The following is a 21,070-nucleotide window of genomic DNA, read 5'->3' on the forward strand; positions in this document are numbered from 1 at the left end:
CCCCAAACTAAAAATTTTACTTTAGAAGCTTTTTAAATATTGCTAAAGTACCAAGACATAGAGCGCTACAAACATTAGAATCAACTTTAGAGGAAAGTTTATGTTACAGGAAGATGTTTTTTATGTCATGAGAAGATGTTTTTGCAATGCCCATTACTCATTGAAATTTTTACAAAACAACATTTTACCTTAATTTTCACTTATCAGTTTCTTTTTATCTGGCTTTAGTTCTGAAAATGCAATTTCAGTTATTTGAGCAGAATTTTAAGCCATATCAATGTTTTATTCCCAAAATTTAGGAAATGTATTTGCATATATTTAAAACCTTATAAGTTGGGATTGAGCAAAGTTTTGAAGCTGAAAACAATTTTGTTGTACTTTATTTAAACAGAAGATCTATTTTGCAAGGTTCCATTGCTATAACTCACAAATTTTTAACGGTTATTCAAAGTTTTAGAAATCCCCCTTACCATTCATCCCATTCCCCCTTCATACTCTAAAATCTGGTTGATAATTTGAAATTTGAAAAGCCTTATTTTCCATGGGGGTATTTTTTTGGGGGGAGGGGGGATTTTCCGTGAGGGTATTTCCCGTGGGGGGTATTTTCTGCAGGGAGGTATTTTCCAGGGGGATTTTCCGGCAGGTATTTGCCAAGAACCACAAATTTGATGGTATGAGTTTTATTAAAATCTTTTACTTTTAGGGGTTGTTTCCCCCTTTTACGAAACTCAGACAAATTTGTTAGACAGGCCATTTATCAACCAGATTTTAGAGTATTATTCCGGTGCAACACATTGCAACAAAATGGTCAGCTTAGATTAGTATAAGCAGGGGCACTGCAAGCAGGTTGCTGACCACCGCGCCCGCCCACCGCCTCCCCCCGCTATCAAATCTCCTTCCAAATAACCTTTGCACCCTCGAAAGAAAATTTTTATATAAGTTCCAACTTTTTTAAATATTTTAATTCACAGATGTAAAAAAGAAAAGCAAAATTTTTCAATATAATAGGATCAAGGTATTTGAATATGTTTTATGTGGTTACTCAACTCAAAATGTTAAGGGGTTTCCAAAAAAAATAATCAAGACGAATATAGATTATTTGGTACTTGTGCAATATAAATAACCCACTGCTATAGACTGTACCAGGAAACCAGACAAATGGGTATTTGTTAGACAAATGGATCGCAAAGAGTGATTTCTTATTGCGTTTACAATATTTAAACTGTTGTTTTTTTGGGTTTAGGGAGGGAAAAAGGTACCTGGGTTAGGTTAAATATTTAATATATGATATTATTTACCCTCCACCCCCTAATGTACAAAAATATAGCCCAAACTTGTTTCTAAACTATTATATTTTAATCCTATTTTATTTTATTTAATTATCAGTAACCAAACTTAACATATTTCGATGTATTGTGATGGGTTATTTATAATGAACAAGTACAAATTATTCTATAGTCAGATATTTACTTCTGCCCCTCTCTCCCCCTCCCTATTTACACTTTAATAACGTCTCGTAGCTTCAAGAATGAAGATTGCTACACTAAACTATTTGGACAAAAATATTTGAATTGCTTTAAGATCAAATGGGGTTAGATACCGTAAATTGCCAAATTTTCTGTTACAACGTTTTAAACATTAATTAGTAAATAATACCCATAAAAAACAAATTAGTTGGGGTTATAAAGCTCCGATATATATTTCATGAAATGGTGCATTCTCGAGGAGATTGAATATTTTTTTTTGAAATAGTGCTCTGCCAGATATCCTTCCATATGTTCTTCTCTTCTGCCATATCTGGGTTATATTGTCTCGAACGTTACGCCAGTGTCTTTCGATGTTTTGTGTGTGAGCACCTGTTGCAGGGTCAACAAAATTTATGCTGTGGTTGACGTGTAAATGCTGATAGCCCTGGCTAGCCAGGCAATCGTAGGCCCTCCAACAGTCGCTGATAATTGATGTCCCTGGCAGGATTCGGTTTTGGATAATTCCCAACAACGTGGCACTACTTCTATCTGGCACAGAAACCATGAATGAATTACCAGTTCCTCGCTCTATTCCACCAAATACCCATTTACCCTTGACAATCCAACCACTATTATATTTACGCTTCCCAAATTGGGCTTCATCTATCTCAACAATGACTCCTTCTCCTCCCAAAGGAGCGAAGTTTGAATGACATATGTACATACAAACCTCTCTGCAGAACTGGCTCCAATCCACAAAGGTTTGTTTACAACAAGTAACATTGTTGATCATGAAATCCTCCCTTGGAGGCGGTATTTGAAGCCAAATCATCCAAAAACGGAAATTTTCTAGCTCAGAAAGGTGTGAACAAGCCATCCATGTTTTGTCATAGATTGATTTTGAAAAATTACACTACCTGAGAATATTCATGGCCACCTCGGATAGGTATAAGCCTAGACTTCTGGCAACGGAACAAATTTCTATATTTTACGCAAATCTGGCAACAAATATCGCAATTCCTGCTTCTCAATAACATGCCATGGTTATAATACAACTCTAAGACTGCCTCAACAGTAGAAAATTGAACGATACCACCACAGAAATTTATTTCACAAAAGTTGCAAGACATATCTCAATAATTGTCATTTACAGACTGAAGCTGTAACTCGTAATATCAATTGCAGCTTTAATTAATCGTTTTATTGTTAAACAGGGGGAATAGTCAAACAAAGATAACAGTGAATTAGGGTATAAATATATTGGAAAGATAGGTCAACTTAGTATGCGTTTTTCCTGCATTTGAAATAGTCACTTCTTAACAGATGTAAATATCCTAGTCGATTCTGATGTTTTTAGCACTCTATCTATTAGTGCTTTAGAAATATTTAAAAAGCTTATACAGTAGAATTTTGAGTTTGGGGGGAAGGGGGATTTTAAAAACATCTTCCCGTAACAAAATTTGTCCTCTGAAGTAGATTCTGATGTTTTTAGCCCTCTATCTGTTAGCGCTTTAGAAATATTTAAAAAGCTCCTAAAGTAGAATTTTAGAAAATTTTGAGTTTGGGGGGAAGGGGGATTTCAAAAATATCTTCCCATAATATAATTTGTCCTCTGAAGTTGATTCTGATGTTTGTAGCGCTCTATGTCTTAGCGCTTTAGAGATATTTAAAAAGCTACTAAAGTAGAATTTTAGAAAATTTCGAGTTTGGGGGGAAGGGGGATTTTCAAAACCTCTTCCCGTGATATAACATGTCCTCTGAAGTCGATTCTGATGTTTTTAGCACTCTATCTATTAGTGCTTTAGAAATATTTTAAAAGCTTCTAAAGTAGAATTTTTGAAAATTTTTAGAGTTTGAGGGGAAGGGGGATTTCAAAAACATCTTCCCATATAATTTGTCCTCTAAAAACGAGTCTGAGGTTTGTAGCACTCTATGTCTTAGCGCTTTAGATATATTTAAAAAAGCTTCTAAAGTAAAATTTTGGAAAATTTTGAGTTTGGGGGAAAGGGGATTTTAAATACCTCTTTCCATGATGTACTATGTCCTCAGACTTCAAGTCTGTGTAAGTGAACGCAATCGTCTTTTATACTTTGTAAATATTGTAATATATCATATATTAGAGTTTAAGAAAATTTTGAAGTTGAGGAAACGGGGGATGTAAATAGCCACTAAACATAGAAAAATTCATACTCTGCAGTTGATTCTGATGTGTGTAGTGCTCTATGTCTTAGCGCTTTAGAAATATTTAAAAACACTTCGAAAGTAAAATTTTGGAAAATTTTGAGTTTGGGGGAAGGGGGATTTCAAAAACATCTTCCCATAACATAATTTTTCCTCTGAAGTCGATTTCGATATTTGTAGCACTCTATCTATTAGTGCTTTGGAAATATTTAAAAAGATTCTAAAGTAGAATTTTGGAAAATTTTGAGTTTGGGGGAACGGGGGATTTTAACAACATCGTCCCCACAAAATATTTGTCCTCTTAAGTTGATTCTGATGTTTTTAGCACTCAATTTATTAGCGCCTTATTAATATGTAATAAGCTCCTAGAGTAGAATTTTATACAACTTGGTGTTTAGGGGGAAGGGGGATTTCAAACAAATCTTTAATTTATCCTCTAAAGATGATTCTGATGTTTGTAGCGTTCTATGTCTTAGCGCTTTAGAAATATTTAAAAAAGCTTCTAAAGTAAAAATTTGGAAAATTTTGAGTTTGGGGGGAAGGGGGATTTTAAAAACCTCTTCCCGTGATATAACGTGTTCTCTGAAGTCGATTCTGATGTTTTTAGTGCTCTATGTCTTAGTGCTTTAGAAATATTTAAAAAGCTCCTAAAGTAGAATTTTAGAAAATTTTGAGTTTGGGGGGAAGGGGGATTTCAAAAACATCTTCCCATAACATAATTTATCCTCTACAGTTGATTCTGATGTTTGTAATGCTCTATGTCTTAGCGCTTTAGAAATATTTAAAAAAACTTCAAAAGTAAAATTTTTGAAAATTTTGAGTTTGGAGGGAAGGGGGATTTCAAAAACATCTTCCCATAAAATAATTTGTCCCCTGAAGTCGATTCCGATATGTTTAGCGCTCTATCTATTAGTGCTTTTGACATATTTAAAAATATTCTAAAGTATAATTTTTGAAAATTTTGAGTTTGGAGGTAAGGGGGATTTCAACAATATCTTCCCTTAACAATAGTTGACTTCTGAAGTCGATTCTGATGTTTTTAGCACTATCTATTAGTGCTTTAGAAATATTTTAAAAGCTTCTAAAGTAGAATTTTAGAAAATTTTGTGTTTGGGGGGAAGGGGGATTTCAAAAACATCTTCCCATAATATAATTTGTCCTCTAAAGATGATTCTGATGTTTGTAGCGTTCATGTCTTAGCGCTTTAGAAATATTTAAAAAAGCTTCTAAAGTAAAAATTTTGAAAATTTTGAGTTTGGGGGGAAGGGGGAGTTTAAAAACATCTTCCGGTGATATAACGTGTTCTCTGAAGTCGATTCTGATGTTTTTAGCGCTCTATGTCTTAGTGCTTTAGAAATATTTAAAAAGCTCCTAAAGTAGAATTTTAGAAAATTTTGAGTTTGGGGGGAAGGGGGATTTCAAAAACATTTTTCCATAACATAATTTATCCTCTACAGTTGATTCTGATGTTTGTAGCGCTCTATGTCTTAGAACTTTATAAATATTTAAAAAAACTTCGAAAATAAAATTTTGGAAAATTTTGAGATTGGGGGAAGGGGGCATTCAAAAAAATATTACCCTAAAATAATGTCACCTGAAGTCGATTCCAATATTTTTAGTACCCTATCTATTAGTGCTTTGGAAATATTATAAAAGATTCTAAAGTAGAATTTTGGAAAATTTTGAGTTTGGGGGGAAGGGGGATTTCAAAAACATATTACCTAAAAAATATTTGTCCTCTGAATTCGATTCTGATGTTTTTAGCTCTCTATCTGTTAGTGCTTTGTTAATATTTTAAAAGCTTCTAGAGCATAATTTTACAAAATTTTGAGTTTGGGGGGAAGGGGGATTTATAAAACATCTTCCCTTAACATAAATTGTCCTCTAAAGAGGATTCTGATGTTTGTAGCGCTCTATCTCTTAGCGCTTTAGAAATATTAAAAAAGCTCCTAAAGTAGAATTTTAGAAAATTTGGAGTTTGGGGGGAAGGGGGATTTTCAAAACCTCTTCCCGTGATATACCGTGTCCTCTGAAGTCGATTCTGATGTTTTTAACACTATCTATTAGTGCTTTAGAAATATTTTAAAAGCTTCAAAAGTAAAATTTTGTAAAATTTTGAGTTTGGGGGGAAAGGGGATTTCAAAAACATCTTCCCATAACATAATTTGTCCTCTAAAGATGATTCTGAAGTTTGTAGCGCTCTATGTCTTAGCACTTTAGATATATTTAAAAAAGCTTCTAAAGTAGAAATTTGGAAAATTTTGAGTTTGGGGGGAAGGGGGATTTTAAAAAACATCTTCCCGTAACATAATTTGTCCTCTGAAGTCGATTCTGATGTTTTTAGCACTCTATCTATTAGTGCTTTAGAAATATTTAAAAAAGCTTCTAAAGTAAAAATTTGAAAAATTTTGAGTTTGGGGGGAAGGGGGATTTTAAAAAACATCTTCCCGTAACATAATTTGTCCTCTGAAGTCGATTCTGATGTTTTTAGCACTCTATCTATTAGTGCTTTAGAAATATTTTAAAAGCTTCTAAAGTAGAATTTTGGAAAATTTTGAGTTTGGGGGGAAGGGGGATTTACAAAAAATATTCCTTTGATATATCGTCTCCTCTGAAGTCGATTCTGATGTTTGTAGCGCTCTATGTCTTAGTGCTTTGGAAATATTTAAAAAGCTTCTAAAGTAGAATTTTGGAAAATTTTTATTTTGAGGAGAAGGGGGGTTTCAAAAATATCTTCCCATAACATAATTTATCCTCTACATTTGATTCTGATGTTTGTAGCGCTCTATGTCTTAGCGCTTTAGAAATAATTAAAATAACTTTGAAAGTAAAATTTTGGAAAATTTTGTGTTTGGGGGAAGGGGATTTCAAAAACATCTTCCCATAACATAATGTGTCCTCTGAAGTCGATTCTGATATTTGTAGCGCTCTATCTATTAGTGCTTTGGAAATATTTTAAAAGCTTCTAAAGTATAATTTTTGAAAATTTTGAGTTTGGGGGGAAGGGGGATTTCAAAAAAATTTTCCCATAACATAATTTGTCCTCTACAGTTGATTCTGATGTTTGTAGTGCTCTATGTCTTAGAGCTTTAGAAATATTTAAAAAAACTTGTAAAGTAGAATTTTGGAAAATTTTGAGTTTGGGGGAAGGGGGATTTCAAAAACATCTTCCCATAACATAATTTGTCTTCTGAAGTCGATTCCTATATTTGTAGCACTCTTTCTCTTAGTGCTTTTGAAATATTTAAAAAGCTTCTAAAGTAGAATTTTGGAAAAGTTTGAGTGTGGGGGGAAGGGGGATTTCAAAAACATCTTCCCGTCAAAATATGTGACCTCTGAAGTTGAGTCTGATGTTTTTAGCACTCTATCTATAAGTGCTTTAGAAATATTTTAAAAGCTTCTAGAGTAGAATTTTAGAAAATTTTGAGTTTGGGGGGAAGGGGGATTTCAAAAAAATCTATAATTTGTCCTCTAAAGATGATTCTGATGTTTGTAGCGTTCTATGTCTTAGCGCTTTAGAAATATTTAAAAAAGCTTCTAAAGTAAAAATTTTGAAAGTTTTGAGTTTGGGGGGACGGAGGAGTTTAAAAACCTCTTCCCGTGATATAACGTGTCCTCTGAAGTCGATTCTGATGTTTGTAGTGCTATAGGTCTTAGCGATTTAGAAACATTTAAAAAGCTCCTAAAGTAGAATTTTAGAAAATTTTGAGTTTGGGGAGAAGGGGGATTTCAAAAATATCTTCCCATAACATAATTTGTCCTCTACAGTTGATTCTGGTGTTTGTAGTGCTCTATGTCTTAGCGCTTTAGAAATATTTAAAAAAACTTTGAAAGTAGAATTTTGAGTTTGGGGGGAAGGGGGATTTCAAAAACATCTTCCCATAACATAATTTGTCCTCTGAAGTCGATTCCGATATTTGAAGCGCTCTATCTATTAGTGCTTTGGAAATATTAAAAAATCTTCTAAAGTATAATTTTTGAAAATTTTGAGTTTGGGGGGAAGGGGGATTTAAAAAACGTCTTCCCTTAAAAAACTGTGTCTTCTGAAGTCGATTATGGTGTTTTTAGCACTATCTCTTTGATCTTTTGAAATATTTAAAAATCTTCTAAATTATAATTTTTGTAAATTTTGTGTTTGGGGGGTAGGGGGATTTCAAAAACATCTTCCCATAATATAATTTGTCCTCTAAAGATGATTTTGAGGTTTGTAGCGTTCATGTCTTAGCGCTTTAGAAATATTTAAAAAAGCTTCTAAAGTAGAAATTTGGAAAATTTTGAGTTTGGGGGGAAGGGGGATTTTAAAAACATCTTCCCGTGATATAAGGTGTTCTCTGAAGTCAATTCTGATGTTTTTAGCGCTCTATGTCTTAGTGCTTTAGAAATATTTAAAAATCTCCTAAAGTAGAATTTTAGAAAATTTTGAGTTTGGGGGGAAGGGGGATTTCAAAAAAATCTTCCCATAAAATAATTTATCCTCTACAGTTGATTATGATGTTTGTAGGGCTCTATGTCTTAGCGCTTTAGAAATATTTAAAAAAACTTGTAATGTAGAATTTTGGAAAATTTTGAGTTTGGGGGAAGGGGGATTTCAAAAACATCTTCCCATAACATGATTTGTCCTCTGAAGTCGATTCCGATATTTGTAGCGCTCTATCTATTAGTGCTTTGGAAATATTATAAAAGATTCTAAAGTAGAATTTTGGAAAATTTTGAGTTTGGGGGGAAGGGGGATTTCAAAAACATCTTCCCGAAACAATATTTGTCCTCTGAATTCGATTCTGATGTTTTTAGCACTCTATCTATTAGTGCTTTAGAAATATTTTAAAAGCTTCTAGAGTAGAATTTTTGAAAACTTTGAGTTTGGGGGGAAGGGGGATTTCTAAAACATCTTCCCATAACATAATTTGTCCTCTAAAGATGATTCTGATGTTTGTAGCGCTCTATGTCTTAGAGCTTTGGATATATTAAAAAAGCTTCTATAGTAGAATTTTAGAAAATTTTGAGTTTGGGGGGAAGGGGGATTTTCAAAACCTCTTCCCGTGATATACCGTGTCCTCTGAAGTCGATTCTGATGTTTTTAACACTATCTATTTGGGCTTTATAAATATTTTAAAACCTTCAAAAGTAGAATTTTGGAAAATTTTTAGTTTGGGGGGAAGGGGGATTTAAAAAAAATCTTCCCATAACATAATTTGTCCTCTAAAGTTGATTCTGAAGTTTGTAGTGCTCTATGTCTTAGCACTTTATATATATTTAAAAAAGCTTCTAAAGTATAAATTTGGAAAATTTTGAGTTTGGGGGGAAGGGGGATTTACAAAACATCTTCCCATAACATAATTTATCCTCTGAAGTAGATTCTGATGTTTTTAGCACTCTATCTATTAGTGCTTTAGAAATATTTTAAAAGCTTCTAAAGTAGAATTTTGGAAAATTTTGAGTTTGGGGGGAAGGGGGATTTTAAAAATCTCTTCCCGTGATATAACGTGTCCTCTGAAGTTGATTCTGATGTTTTTAGCACTCTATGTCTTAGTGCTTTAGAAATATTTAAAAAGATCCTAAAGTAGAATTTTAGAAAGTTTTGATTTTGGGGAGAAGGGAGGTTAAAAAAACATATTAACATAACATAATTTTTACTCTCAATGTGATTCTGATTTCTGTAGCGCTCTATTTCTTAGCGCTTTAGAAATAATTAAAAAAAACTTTAAAAGTAAAATTTTGGAAAATTTTGAGTTTGGGGGAAGGGGGATTTCAAAAACATCTTCCCGTAACATAATTTGTCACCTGAAATTGATTCCGATATTTGTAGCGCTCTATCTATTAGTGCTTTGGAAATATATAAAAAGCTTCAAAAGTAGAATTTTGGAAAATTTTGAGTTTGGGGGGAAGGGGGATTTCAAAAACATCTTCCCGTAAAAATATTTGTCCTCTGAAGTCGATTCTGATGTTTTTATAACTCTATATATTAGTACTTTAGAAATATTTTATAAGCTTCTAAAGTATAATTTTAGAAAATTTTAAGTTCGGGTGGAAGGGGAATTTCAAAAACATCTTCCCATGACATAAATTGTCATCTAAATTTGATTCTGTTGTCTGTATCGCTCTATGTCGTAGCGCTTTAGAACTATTTAAAATATTATACAAGCTTCTAAAGTATAATTTTGAAAAATTTTGAGTTTGGGGGGCGGGGGGATTTCAAAAACGTCTTCCCATGATATAACGTGTCCTCTGAAGTCGATTCTGATGTTTTTAGCACTGTATCTTTTATTACTTTAGAAATATTTTAAAAGCTTCTAAAGTAGGATTTTAGAAAATTTTGAGTTTGGGGGGAAGGGTGATTTCAAAAACCTCTTCCCGTGATATAATATGTCCTCTGAAGTCGATTCTGATGTTTTTAGCACTCTATCTTTTAGTACTTTAGAAATATTTTAAAAGCTTCTAAAGTAGAATTTTAGAAAATTTTAAGTTTGGGTGGAAAGGGAATTTCAAAAACATCTTCCCATGACATAATTTGTCCTCTAAAAAGGATTAGGTTATTTTTACTGGTCTCTCTTGTCAAATCCTTTCCTTAATTAATACAGTTTAAATGGTCTTATCAACAGAGTTGTTTGGCATGTGCCTGCTACCCTTAAGGGTAAGGGTTTCTGATAAGGCAAGTGTGACATCACAACAAACCTGGTTTCATATATCATAAAGAAAGTCGGCATGGGTTGAAAATTAAATGGCTTAGGATTTAAATAGGATTTTGGAATATATTTTAATGAACAAGGTTAAAAGCAGAAGTTGTGTAAGGTAAGCAGTGATTTATATTTATGATAGTAATATAGGATGAAATATGAGTTAAAAACAACTAGTAATGTGCAGAAATTTACCATTATATACAGGGGGGGGGGATGAGTGGAGGTAGGTACTTCAAAGAAACTTCCCGGGACAAACCTTAGCATGTACATCCATCCCTGAAAGTTTCATTTTCATAACCTAACCCCTTTCCAAGATAGCCAAAAGTAACTAAAGTAGAATTTTACCTAAATTTAGAATTGTGACTCCTGATAAGGAGACATGTTGAGAAAACAATTCTTACTTTAAAATATGAATAATAGGCTAATCCTAGTTGGGGGTAAAATTCATTTCTGACAAAAATGATAATTATAGTTGGAAAGAGCATAAAAAAAAGTCATTGAGTAGTATATTCACTTTATTTTTAAGACAATAATATGATTTGGTAAAAAGCTACCAAATTTTAAGCCATATCATTGTTTTTTCCAAAATTTAGGAAATGTATTTGCATAATTTAAAACTTTATAAATTGGGATTGAGCAAAGTTGTGAAGCTGAAAACAATTTTGCTGTACTTCATTTAAGCAGAAGATCTATTTTTTAAGGTTTTACTTTTATAACATACAGATTTTTGAAGGTCATCAAAGGTCAGCACCCTCAGTTTACCATCAGTTTCCTTAATCAATAGGGTAGGCATTGTGGATCAATCTTGCTTGTTTTCTTTTTTAGAGTTATAGGCTATAGCTGACTCTACATTGGAGATGATATATTCTACAGGTATATGTTGGGGGGGGGGGGAGAAAATTTTCATCCTTTTGAAAGAATGTCTAAGTACATTTGGTCAAATGTCTGTTGACTTAAATTGATGACTGTGTAAATTTCTAGTGGGTCATATAATTTAGTGGTAAATTTCTAGGTTGCACTATAATTTAGCTAGGATGAAAGTGAAAACATCATTTGATGCCTTTTTTAATGCTCTTTCATAATTCCAAGAATTATTTCTGGGGCTAGTTGTATCTTGAGCTCTTAATAGGGCCCCAAAGGTATTTCATTTTTGTAACTGCACAAAGAAGTTATCAACACTTGTTAAGTTGCTGAAAAGTGGTTATAAACAGGTTAAATTTAGATGGCACTGACATTAAGCTAAGATAAAAGTGAAAGTGTCATTTGATGCCTTTTTTATGCTCTTTTGCAATTCAATAATTGCTTCTGGGGCTAGTTGTATCTTAAGCCCTTAAAGGGGCCCCAAAGGTATTTCATTTTCATAACCACACAAAGAAGTTATCAACACTAGTTAAGTTATTGAAAAGTGGTTAAAAACATATCACTAGTTTATAAATAAGTTGTTCAAAAGTGATATATTCCAAAACTACTCATTTATAACCATTCAAACCTCATTTATTAGGCAACTCAAATATAAACCGTTTTCTTACTGTTTCAAGGTTTTCAAATGCCATTAACAAAAATAGCACTGAATTTTGAGATTCAAAACTTTGCGATTGACATTGCGATTGGGTGGGTAAATTTCATTGTAACTTTGCAGTGGGCCATATAATTTAGCTAGGATGAAAGTAAAAACATCATTTTATGCTTTTTTATGCTCTTTCTTAATTCATATAAAATACCTTTGGGGTCCCTTTAAAGGCTCAATATGCAGTTAGCCCCAGAAGAAATCATTGAATTATGAAAGAGCATAGAAAGGCATCAAATAACATTTTCACTTTTATCTTAGCTAAATTATAGTGCCACCTAGAAATTTACCTAAAAGCATATTACTAGTTTATAAATAAGTTGTTCAGGAGTAAAATGTTCCAAAAATACTTGATTATAAGAATTTAAACCTCATTTATTAGGCAACTCAAATATAAACAGTTTTCCTACTATTTCAATTTTACTATGTGTATTTTTAATACCAGCAACAAAAATAGTGCTGAATTTTGCAATTTGAAACTTTGCTGTCAACAATGCAGGGCATATATTTGCACATTCGGGGGGTGGGGCCGGGGTAATGTTCATGGTAAATTTGCAGTAGGCTATATGATTTAAATAGGATGAAAGTGAAAACATGATTTGATGCTTTGTCATAATTCATATAAAACACCTTTTGGGCCCCTTTAATGGCTCAAGATGTAATAATCCCCAGAAGCAATTCTTGAATTCTGAAAGAGTATAAAAAAAAGGCATGAAATGACATTTTCACTTTTGGTACTTATCAGATAGCCGGAGCACACTTGACATGAACTGGATATAGAGTCTCAAAGATCCTAATGAAAAACAGGTTTCCTCTGCTAGTGAGGTATTGCTCACTCCTTGAAAAATATTTAAACTTTAGTTTTTTTTTAGGTTGAAGGGGCAGAAAAAGTACCTAGGTTAGGTTACAAATATAATATTTGCTATGCTTTACCCTCTATCCCCCTAATGTGCAAATATATAGCCCAAATTTGTTTCTAAACTATTATATTTTTATCGTATTTTGTTTTATTTCATTAGCATTAACCAAACTTCACTTCTCGTGTGTGTTCCAGCTAACCAATAAGTACCTCACTTTCATCTTAGCTAAATTATATGACCCACTAGAAATTAACTGATGACTGCTGGACCTGGTGACACTCTAGGAGTGTGTGTAACCCTAGTAGCAAACTCAAATTTAAGTTTTTCTAGCTTGTCTATTTGTACTTTCCTGGTTATTGAAAAACAAACTTTAAAAATTTGTCATGGATCTTGTCATGGAAAGAAACAAATATTAGTGTATTGTGTATAAAAGCTGTTTAGGTGCCATAGAAATTTAGAAAAAAAATTGAGATGAATTAAAGTATTTTTAAATGTTTTTAATTTTCAACCATTCTGCTATAAAATACTACTTGAAGTAAAAATCACTAGCATGCTGCACAAAATCTCAGGCAGGCTGCAGGGTAGCCCATGGGCTGCAGGTTGGACATATGAATTCCCTTAATTCTGACAGGGAACACAACTCCATGTTATTAAAATTAAATTGGAACAGAATAAAATATCTATTAATGTACATCAACACGTTATTGGGCAACTTTAAATTTGCTTGGTTCTGATTTAGAATTGGACTCCATGTTATTTGAATGAACATTGTTGAGTAAGTTCTTTCAAATTTAATGCTTGGTTTTGACTTGGAGTTTGACTTCTTAGATTAAGTTAAGGTATAATAATTTCACAAGGCTTGTCAAGTCTTACAAGTGAGAATAATTCTGTGCTTCTTATTTCAATGACTGAGTAAACATACTGTTTTGATTTACCTTTGCCCCCCCCCTCCTAATTCGAAATTTGAGATCTAACTTACATCTATCTGTCAGATTCATAAGGACAGGGTTGTGTGGTAGCAATTATTGTTTTGAAAAAAAAGAAAGAATTTAATGGGTTCTATTAGTTCTGGAAAATTCCGTTTGAAGTATCTTCTGTTATAACCCAAAACTGAATGTCATATCTAGCAAAGCAATATATGTTCCTTAAAATTTTTACCAATAGATATCTTGCTAGTGTAATCTCTTGAAAGGTGTTCTGCCCTTTTATGCTGTTTTAATTTTTATGCTTTACAACTGTCTCGTTTTTCAAAGGAAGCATAATTTTGTACTTTACAGTAAGTCTGTTTTCTTTGCTAATGTGTCCTTTTTGTTTCATTCTGTTAAGTTCTAGATAGTTTTTTTTATGGTATGTTGGTTTTTGTATGTTCCTTCCTCTTTTTAGAATCCTGCACTTATTATATTATAGTTCTTCTAACTGTTTTCCAGGTTTCAATATAACATTCAGTTCTGCTATTTATTCTGAGTCTGAAAATTTTAAATTGCCTGGAAAAGTAGCTCAGTGTTTTTGACTTGTTTGGTAAAACATGGATTCCAGTGACCTCTCTGAGTCTGCTGATATTAATCAAGGTAGTATATGTTTCTGGTAAATAGTGCACATAATTTAAATTTTTTTGCAATTTTTTCTAGAAAACTACTTTAAAAAAAAGAAGTTTTATTGGGAGAATCACCTATTTAAAAGCCTGATAGAGACAAGGCTACCCTCTATAGAGGTTTAAAGCTCCTATCTACAAATATATGGTATTTTGTAATTTTTGCCAGAAGAAAGATAACAGAAGATTTCATGGTTGATAACGCCATCTATTGTATATTCAATGCTATTTTGGCTGACTTGGCATCCTTGCAAACTCAGTCCGCCTGAATGCTTTGGATGTCCCCTTGGATTGGAAGTCTTGGTCCAATGTTATTGATAGGTGCAAGTGCTACCGTTTCGAGTATCAAAATCAGTGATTTTGTTGCTCATTTTACTCGTGTTTTTTCTTACTTTAATCATTCTATCCAGTCCATGTTTATTGCATAATACTATTGCTCAAGTTCTTCAGCAAGTCCATATATTGTCAATATCTAGTGGTGATATCTATTGGGCTTTAACAAGGGTTAAGAAATCAAGTGGTTCTGATATAGATGGTCTGTGTTACAATCACTTCACCATTAAGTGTCCATTATTGTGAACACACATTCAGCTCCTATTCCAGATGGGTTTAGCCCAGTCGTTAGTTTCAGAAAGTTTTCTTTCGGGAATAATAACATCAGTTTTGAAAAAGGGAAAGGACAAAGATCAGAGTTCCAGTTATCAACCAATTACAATGTCCTGCTTCATGAGCAAGCTGTACAAGTATGCCATATTGCCTGAAATTTTGACCAAATGTGATTTTTCTGATTATCAAATTGGGTTCAGAGCTGGTTTTGGTTGTTCTTAAGCCCATCATATACATGGTCAGTTGCTAGTCTTGGCAAAAATTCAAAAAAACGCCACTTAATTTTTACTTGGTTGATATTTTGGGCGCTTTTGACAACATTGTACATTTGCAAACGCTTCATTGCTTAGTTAAAGTAGGAGTTAATTCTTCCGTCGTAAAAGTTCTTCAGTGTTGTTATTCCAATTCGTTGGTTTGGTTAAAATGGATGTCTGATATAATCGAGCCCATCATAGGCAGCGCAGTCGTGCAGCCTAAGTAAAGAACGATGTTAGTATAATGTATTATTTATTTTTTGTTTTCTTCTTCCATACCACGGCACTTCGCATCGAAGAAGTTGTCGAAAAAACTTCGAAAAGGGCCCATTAGATTGGAAATTGGAATGGCTAGTGCCCTTTTTAATAGTCGAAAGTGATTGGAAGGCAGCTAACACCCCTTCACGCCCACCATTTCCCCAAACACATCCAATCAAAATTTTGAGATAGCCATTTTGTTCAGTGTAGTTGATTTCCAAATAGAAATTATGTTTTTGAGGAGGAAACTTCCCCCACTGCCCTCAGGGTAAGGGTTTCAAGTTATACCCTAGGGGCATATAAGAATGATGTTTGCACAATGTGTTATTTATTATTTTTTTACTTTAGAGCAGGGCACTTCGTATCGATGAAGTTGTCGTAGAAACTTCAAAAAGGGCTCATTCAATTGGAAATTGGAGTGGCTTGTGCCCTTTTTAATAGTCAAAAGTGATTGGAAGGCAGCAGACACCCCTTTCATGCCCACCATTTCCAAAAACACATCCAATCAGAATTTTGAGATAGCCATTTTGTTTAGCATAGTTGATTTCCTAATAAAAATTATGTTTTTGAGGAGGACACTCCCCCACAGCCCTCAGGGCAAGGGTAGAAAGTTATGCCCTGGGGGCATTTAAGTTTTTTTTTTATAGAAAGCATTGCCGTAGAAACTTCAAAAAAGGGTCATTCGATTGGAAATTCGAAGGGCTAGTGCCCTTTTTAATAGTCGAAAGTGATTGGAGGGTAACTAACCCCCCTTTCACGCCACCCTATTCGCCAAACACATCCAATCAAAATTTTGAGATAGCCATTTTGTTCAACGTAGTTGAAAGTTCTGAAAATTAGGTCTTTATGTATGGAAGTGGTCGTTGTACAAAGTTTGAAGGGGATGCAAAATTTTCGGAATTTATTAGGGTAAAATTTAAAACTATCAGGAGAGGTTGAACTAAACGAAATTAAACTGTATGCATTTAGTGTGTTGAAAGGGCATTTATTCAAAATTAAGAACAGTCAAGGGTATTAAGGTCAGATTTTCATGGTATGCTAAGGACAGCGTTGAAGTAAATTAAAAGCTACTTTTGAACGCCAGTTGTTTCGGCTTAATGATTACTAATTCCCAGCTCATATACTTTTCTGAAGTATCTGTGACTTGCCGCTGTTGTTTGCAGTGATGATTTTATCCAGATTTATTTTTTTAAAGCAACTTGTCCTATTGATATTTTCAGAAGAGATTAAATTTGTTTTTTTTTGTTTTGAAACAGTCAAATCAATTTTGTAAGATTGCTTTTTTTTCAGGAGTCGAAGCTGAATATGAGACCTTTGGAACAAAAGACTCGAATAAACTGTCTAATCCTGGTCATACCCTCAAGACCACCTTGTCTCTTTTAGAGCCTGCTGAAGACCCTGAATTTGGATTCTATGAAATGGCTTCTATGGCTTTAAAGAAACCAGGTACCTCTCCAAATAATAAACTTTGTAACTTGTAACTATCTATCTTGTGTTGGTACTTATTGAATATTGTGTATTATTAGTAAAAAAAAAATATACCCTTTATCATATCCAAAACTAAAGTAGAAAACGCTGAAATTAGCTCAAATAAATTACCATTTCAGCCAATTGGCAGCTTTGCAAGTTCTCTGTGATGCCAAACGGCTTTGATCGACAAGCTAGCAAAGAAAAGGGACAAGAAATCAAACACACACAGCCGAAAGGGGAGGGGTTGTAAGTCATGGAAGTTGCTTGTTGTTTGCATAAGGTTGGTTATTGCGAAAAGAGAGCATCCTTGATCCTAGGTCTGCCAAAAGGCTTGGGGTATTCAGGTGAAAATTTCAGAAAATGCTAGGAGAATTTTGAATAAAATCAGAATATACTATATTTAGACTTGTTGTCAAATGGACGTATCAAAATTATCTAAGGAACTGCTGAGGGCATTGAATGGAAACTTTCAGGTCATGTTGAAGGGATCGGGATTTATTCTCAAATTCATGGTTTAGTTTAACTGTAATCCCTTCCATAAAAATGCCCCGAGGGCATAGTTTACACCAAGCCTGGGGTATTATTTCAACCCCAAAAGCCTTGTTATATTATATTTGGACTATTTTGAATAAAATGGCTGTCTCAAAATTTATATTAGATGCATTTCGGGACAATACGACGTGTGTGTGTGTGTGTGTGGGAGGTGGGGTAGCTGTCTCCCGATCACTTTGATTTTAAAAAATTGTACTAGAGCTTCTGATTACCAATCCAATGAGCCCCTTCCGAAGTTTATGCGGGCTCAGTTTCTATAAAAAACCTTATATGCCCCCAGGACATAACTGACAACCCTTGCCCCGAGGGCTGGAGTGAGGGGTTTGTCACGCTCAAAGACATAATCTCCGGATCTTTCAACTACGTTGAACTACAAGGCTATCTTAAAATTTTGATCGGAAGTGTTTGGGGAAATGATGGGCTTGCGGAGGGGGGGGGGAATTTCCCTCTGATCAATCTCGACTAATAAAAAGAGCACTAGTCTTCGCAATTTTCAATCGAATGAGCCCTTTTTGAAGTTTCTACGGCAATGCTTTCTATAAAAACCTTATATGCTCCAAGTGCATAACTTACAACCCTTGCCCTGAGGGCTGTGGGGGGGGGGGGTTGCCGTCTTCAAAGACATAATTTCTGGAAATTTCAACAGCGCTGAACAAAATGGCTGTCTCAAACATTTGATTACATGTGTTTGGGGTAATGGTGGGCGTGTGAGGGGTGTTAGTTGCCCTTCAATCACGTTCGACTATTAAAAAGGGCATTAGCCTTTTCAATTTCCAGTCAGCCCTTTTTGAAATTTCCACTTCAACTCCTTCAATAAGAAGCACCTTGTTCTAAAAAAAAACGAAAAAAATTAATAAATAATACATTGTGCCAACATCGTTCTTTACTTACGCAGCGCTGTTGCGCTGCCTATGATTGCAAGTTGGTTTGAAAGTCTCGAGTTGGTTTCGAAGGCATTTTGAGAAAGTTTCTGCCAAAATACGTGTTCCAGGGATACACTGGACCGCTGATGGCAGATTAAATGTGAGAGACTTTTTGTACGCGCCGATAATGCAGTAGCCAAAAATGAATGAGTTTGATTGTACTGTTAAATTTATATACAGTGATATGGATTCTTATTGTCGCTTGTCTTCTAGCCGCAGATTATTTGCTATGTTTTCATACTTCAGTCTTTTCAAAGGTATTTGATTACTAAAGTAAGCTTTAAACTTTTGGTTTTCTTTTTTAAGGTTTTTGAATCGTTGTAATTCCTTGTTAATATATAAACAAATATTTTTGCAACTACCAATTTTTTGTTCTTTACGCAATTTAATGTCTTTTCAAACCTGTAAGCTTAATCACGTAGCGAGTTCATTTTGTCTAACAAAAAAATTAAATAATTTAAAAATTTTCAGGTATTTTTCTAGTTTGAATTAAAACATAAAATTTTTTATTCAGGCACCATAAATATTTGGCAGTTTACTTAATAACTTGAGCGATTCTGAATTGAACTTAAGAAATTTTTCAACTTATTTTCATGCCTTAAAAAGACATTGTTTATACTTATAAGAAAAGAAATTTGGTAATGATGTTTTTCTAACAACGATTACTACTAAGCTTCAAACTTTTGGTTTTCCTTTTTTAGGTTTTTGAATTTTTGTAATCCTTTGTTAAAATATTCTGCTCTTTACGTAATTTGATGTCTTTTCATACCGATTTATTTTCATCATAAAGATACTTGATTATTACAGCAAGTCCGATTTCTAACAACGATTTCAACTAAGCTTCAAACTGTTGGTTTTCTTTTCTGAGGCTTTTGAATTTTTGTAATCCCTTGTCAAAATTATTTGAAAAAAACTACGTTTTCTAAAGAGTTAAAGAGGCTGAGTTACAAGGTCGAACCTTAAAACGTACTGGGATTAGGAGGCACAATTGGGGGGCTGCCGACCCCCAAACCTCCCGCTTTCGCGGCCTTTAAATAAAAAAAAAAAAATTTAAACTGAAAGTAAGGAGCGACATTAAATCTTAAAACTAACAGAAATTATTCCGTATATGAAAGAGGCTGTGCCCTCCTCAACGCCTCGCTCTTTACGCTAAAGTTTTTATTGTTTAAAAAAAGAGTTGTGAGAAAGTCAAACTTTAGCGTAAAGAGCGTAAAGTTTAGCGTAAAGTTTTGATTGTTTAAAAAAGAGTTGTGAGAAAGTCAAACTTTAGCGTAAAGAGCGAGGCGTTGAGGAGGGCACAGCCTCTTTCATATACGGAATAATTTCTGTTCGTTTTAAGATTTAATGTCGCTCCTTACTTTCAGTTTAAAGTTTTTTTTTTTATTTAAAGGCTGTGAAAGCGGGGGTTTGGGGGCGGCAGCCCCCCAACTGTGCCTCCTAATCCTGTACGTCTTCAGGTTCGACCTTGTAACTCAGCCTCTTTAACTCTTTAGAAAACGTAGTTTTTTTCAAATAATTTCTGCACGTTTTTGTACAGTTTATTACTTATTATTGCTTGACTAACTGTTAGCTCATCGTGTCAGGAGTTGAAGTTGGGGGGCTGCCGCCCCCAAACCCCCGCTCTTGAACATTCTTGTGTTAAGGCTTTTAATTCCTGAATACTCAAATCACGTCGTACAGGCTGCCTCCTAATCCCTGTACGTTTTAAGGTTCGAACTTGTGACACAGCCTCTTTAACAGCCCCCCAACTGTGCCTCCTAATCCCTGTACGTTTTAAGGGTTGACCTTGTAACTCAGCCTCTTTAACTCTTTAGAAAACGTATTTTTTTTTTCAAATAATACACATAAACAGGTTACAAATGCTTTGTTATGAAAATTGACGCGCAGATATTTTCATAACAAAGCATGTCTAACCTGTTTATCTGTATTATTTGAAAAATACTAAGGTTTTTTATAAATGTAATGTCGGGGGATAATATTTTCGGTCTGAAAATATCACAAGGCCCTAACAGGTCAAATTCTGCTTTGAATGAGCCCTCATTCAACTGCATCCGTTGCCAACTGTGGCCTTTAGGCATTGCTAAGGAAAAAAAAGAAATGATGATGAATTTTATGTGGCTATATTTGGTTTTTTAATACAGGGAAGGAGTGATCGGATTGAGCTGAAATTTCGAGGATAAGCTCTCGGGCCCTAGTAAAGCTTAACCTCTAAATTTCAGCCCAATCGGACAACGTTAAAGGGGGGCTGTGGTGGGAGGGTCCAAACTTCCGGCCCAGTTTACCCCATGAAGATAAAGTCGGAGGAGGATGAAATTTTGCAAGTTTCTTAGTTTGAGCTTGGGCTACAAAATGCGATTACCGCCGTCTCTCTGCGACCTCTAGGACCTGAAATCGCTTAACATTGTGGTGGGTCGCCTCTTTATAGAGGCACAAGTGTGCCTCCTTGATATATGCAAATATTTTTGCAATCACCAGTTTCTTGCTCTTTAAGCAATTTAATATAAACTTCTCCATGCATTCAAATCTTCAATTTTTTCACATAACTGTGATATATAAATATAAATAAATGTATATATAATATATATATATATATATATATATATATATATATATATATATATATATATATATATATATATATATATATATATATATATATATATAT

General features: G+C 33.9%; 1 protein-coding gene across 2 annotated transcripts in view; it reads left to right on the forward strand.

The window, feature by feature from the left end:
* LOC148947980 (uncharacterized) overlaps positions 1-21,070 on the forward strand; it is a 35,403-nt gene that overhangs the window by 6,434 nt on the left and 7,899 nt on the right. For both annotated transcript variants that reach the window (XM_089095163.1, XM_089095164.1), the window contains exons 2-3: positions 14,179-14,319; positions 16,751-16,906. In XM_089095163.1, coding sequence (XP_088951289.1) covers positions 14,277-14,319; positions 16,751-16,906 — 199 coding nt within the window. In that variant the 5' untranslated portion in view covers positions 14,179-14,276. The remainder of the gene's footprint in view (positions 1-14,178; positions 14,320-16,750; positions 16,907-21,070) is intronic.

The sequence above is a fragment of the Artemia sp. Qi Xiang Cuo genome, chromosome 10 (assembly GCF_049724085.1).
Source record: "Artemia sp. Qi Xiang Cuo chromosome 10, ASM4972408v1, whole genome shotgun sequence".
Taxonomy (NCBI): domain Eukaryota; kingdom Metazoa; phylum Arthropoda; class Branchiopoda; order Anostraca; family Artemiidae; genus Artemia; species Artemia sp. Qi Xiang Cuo.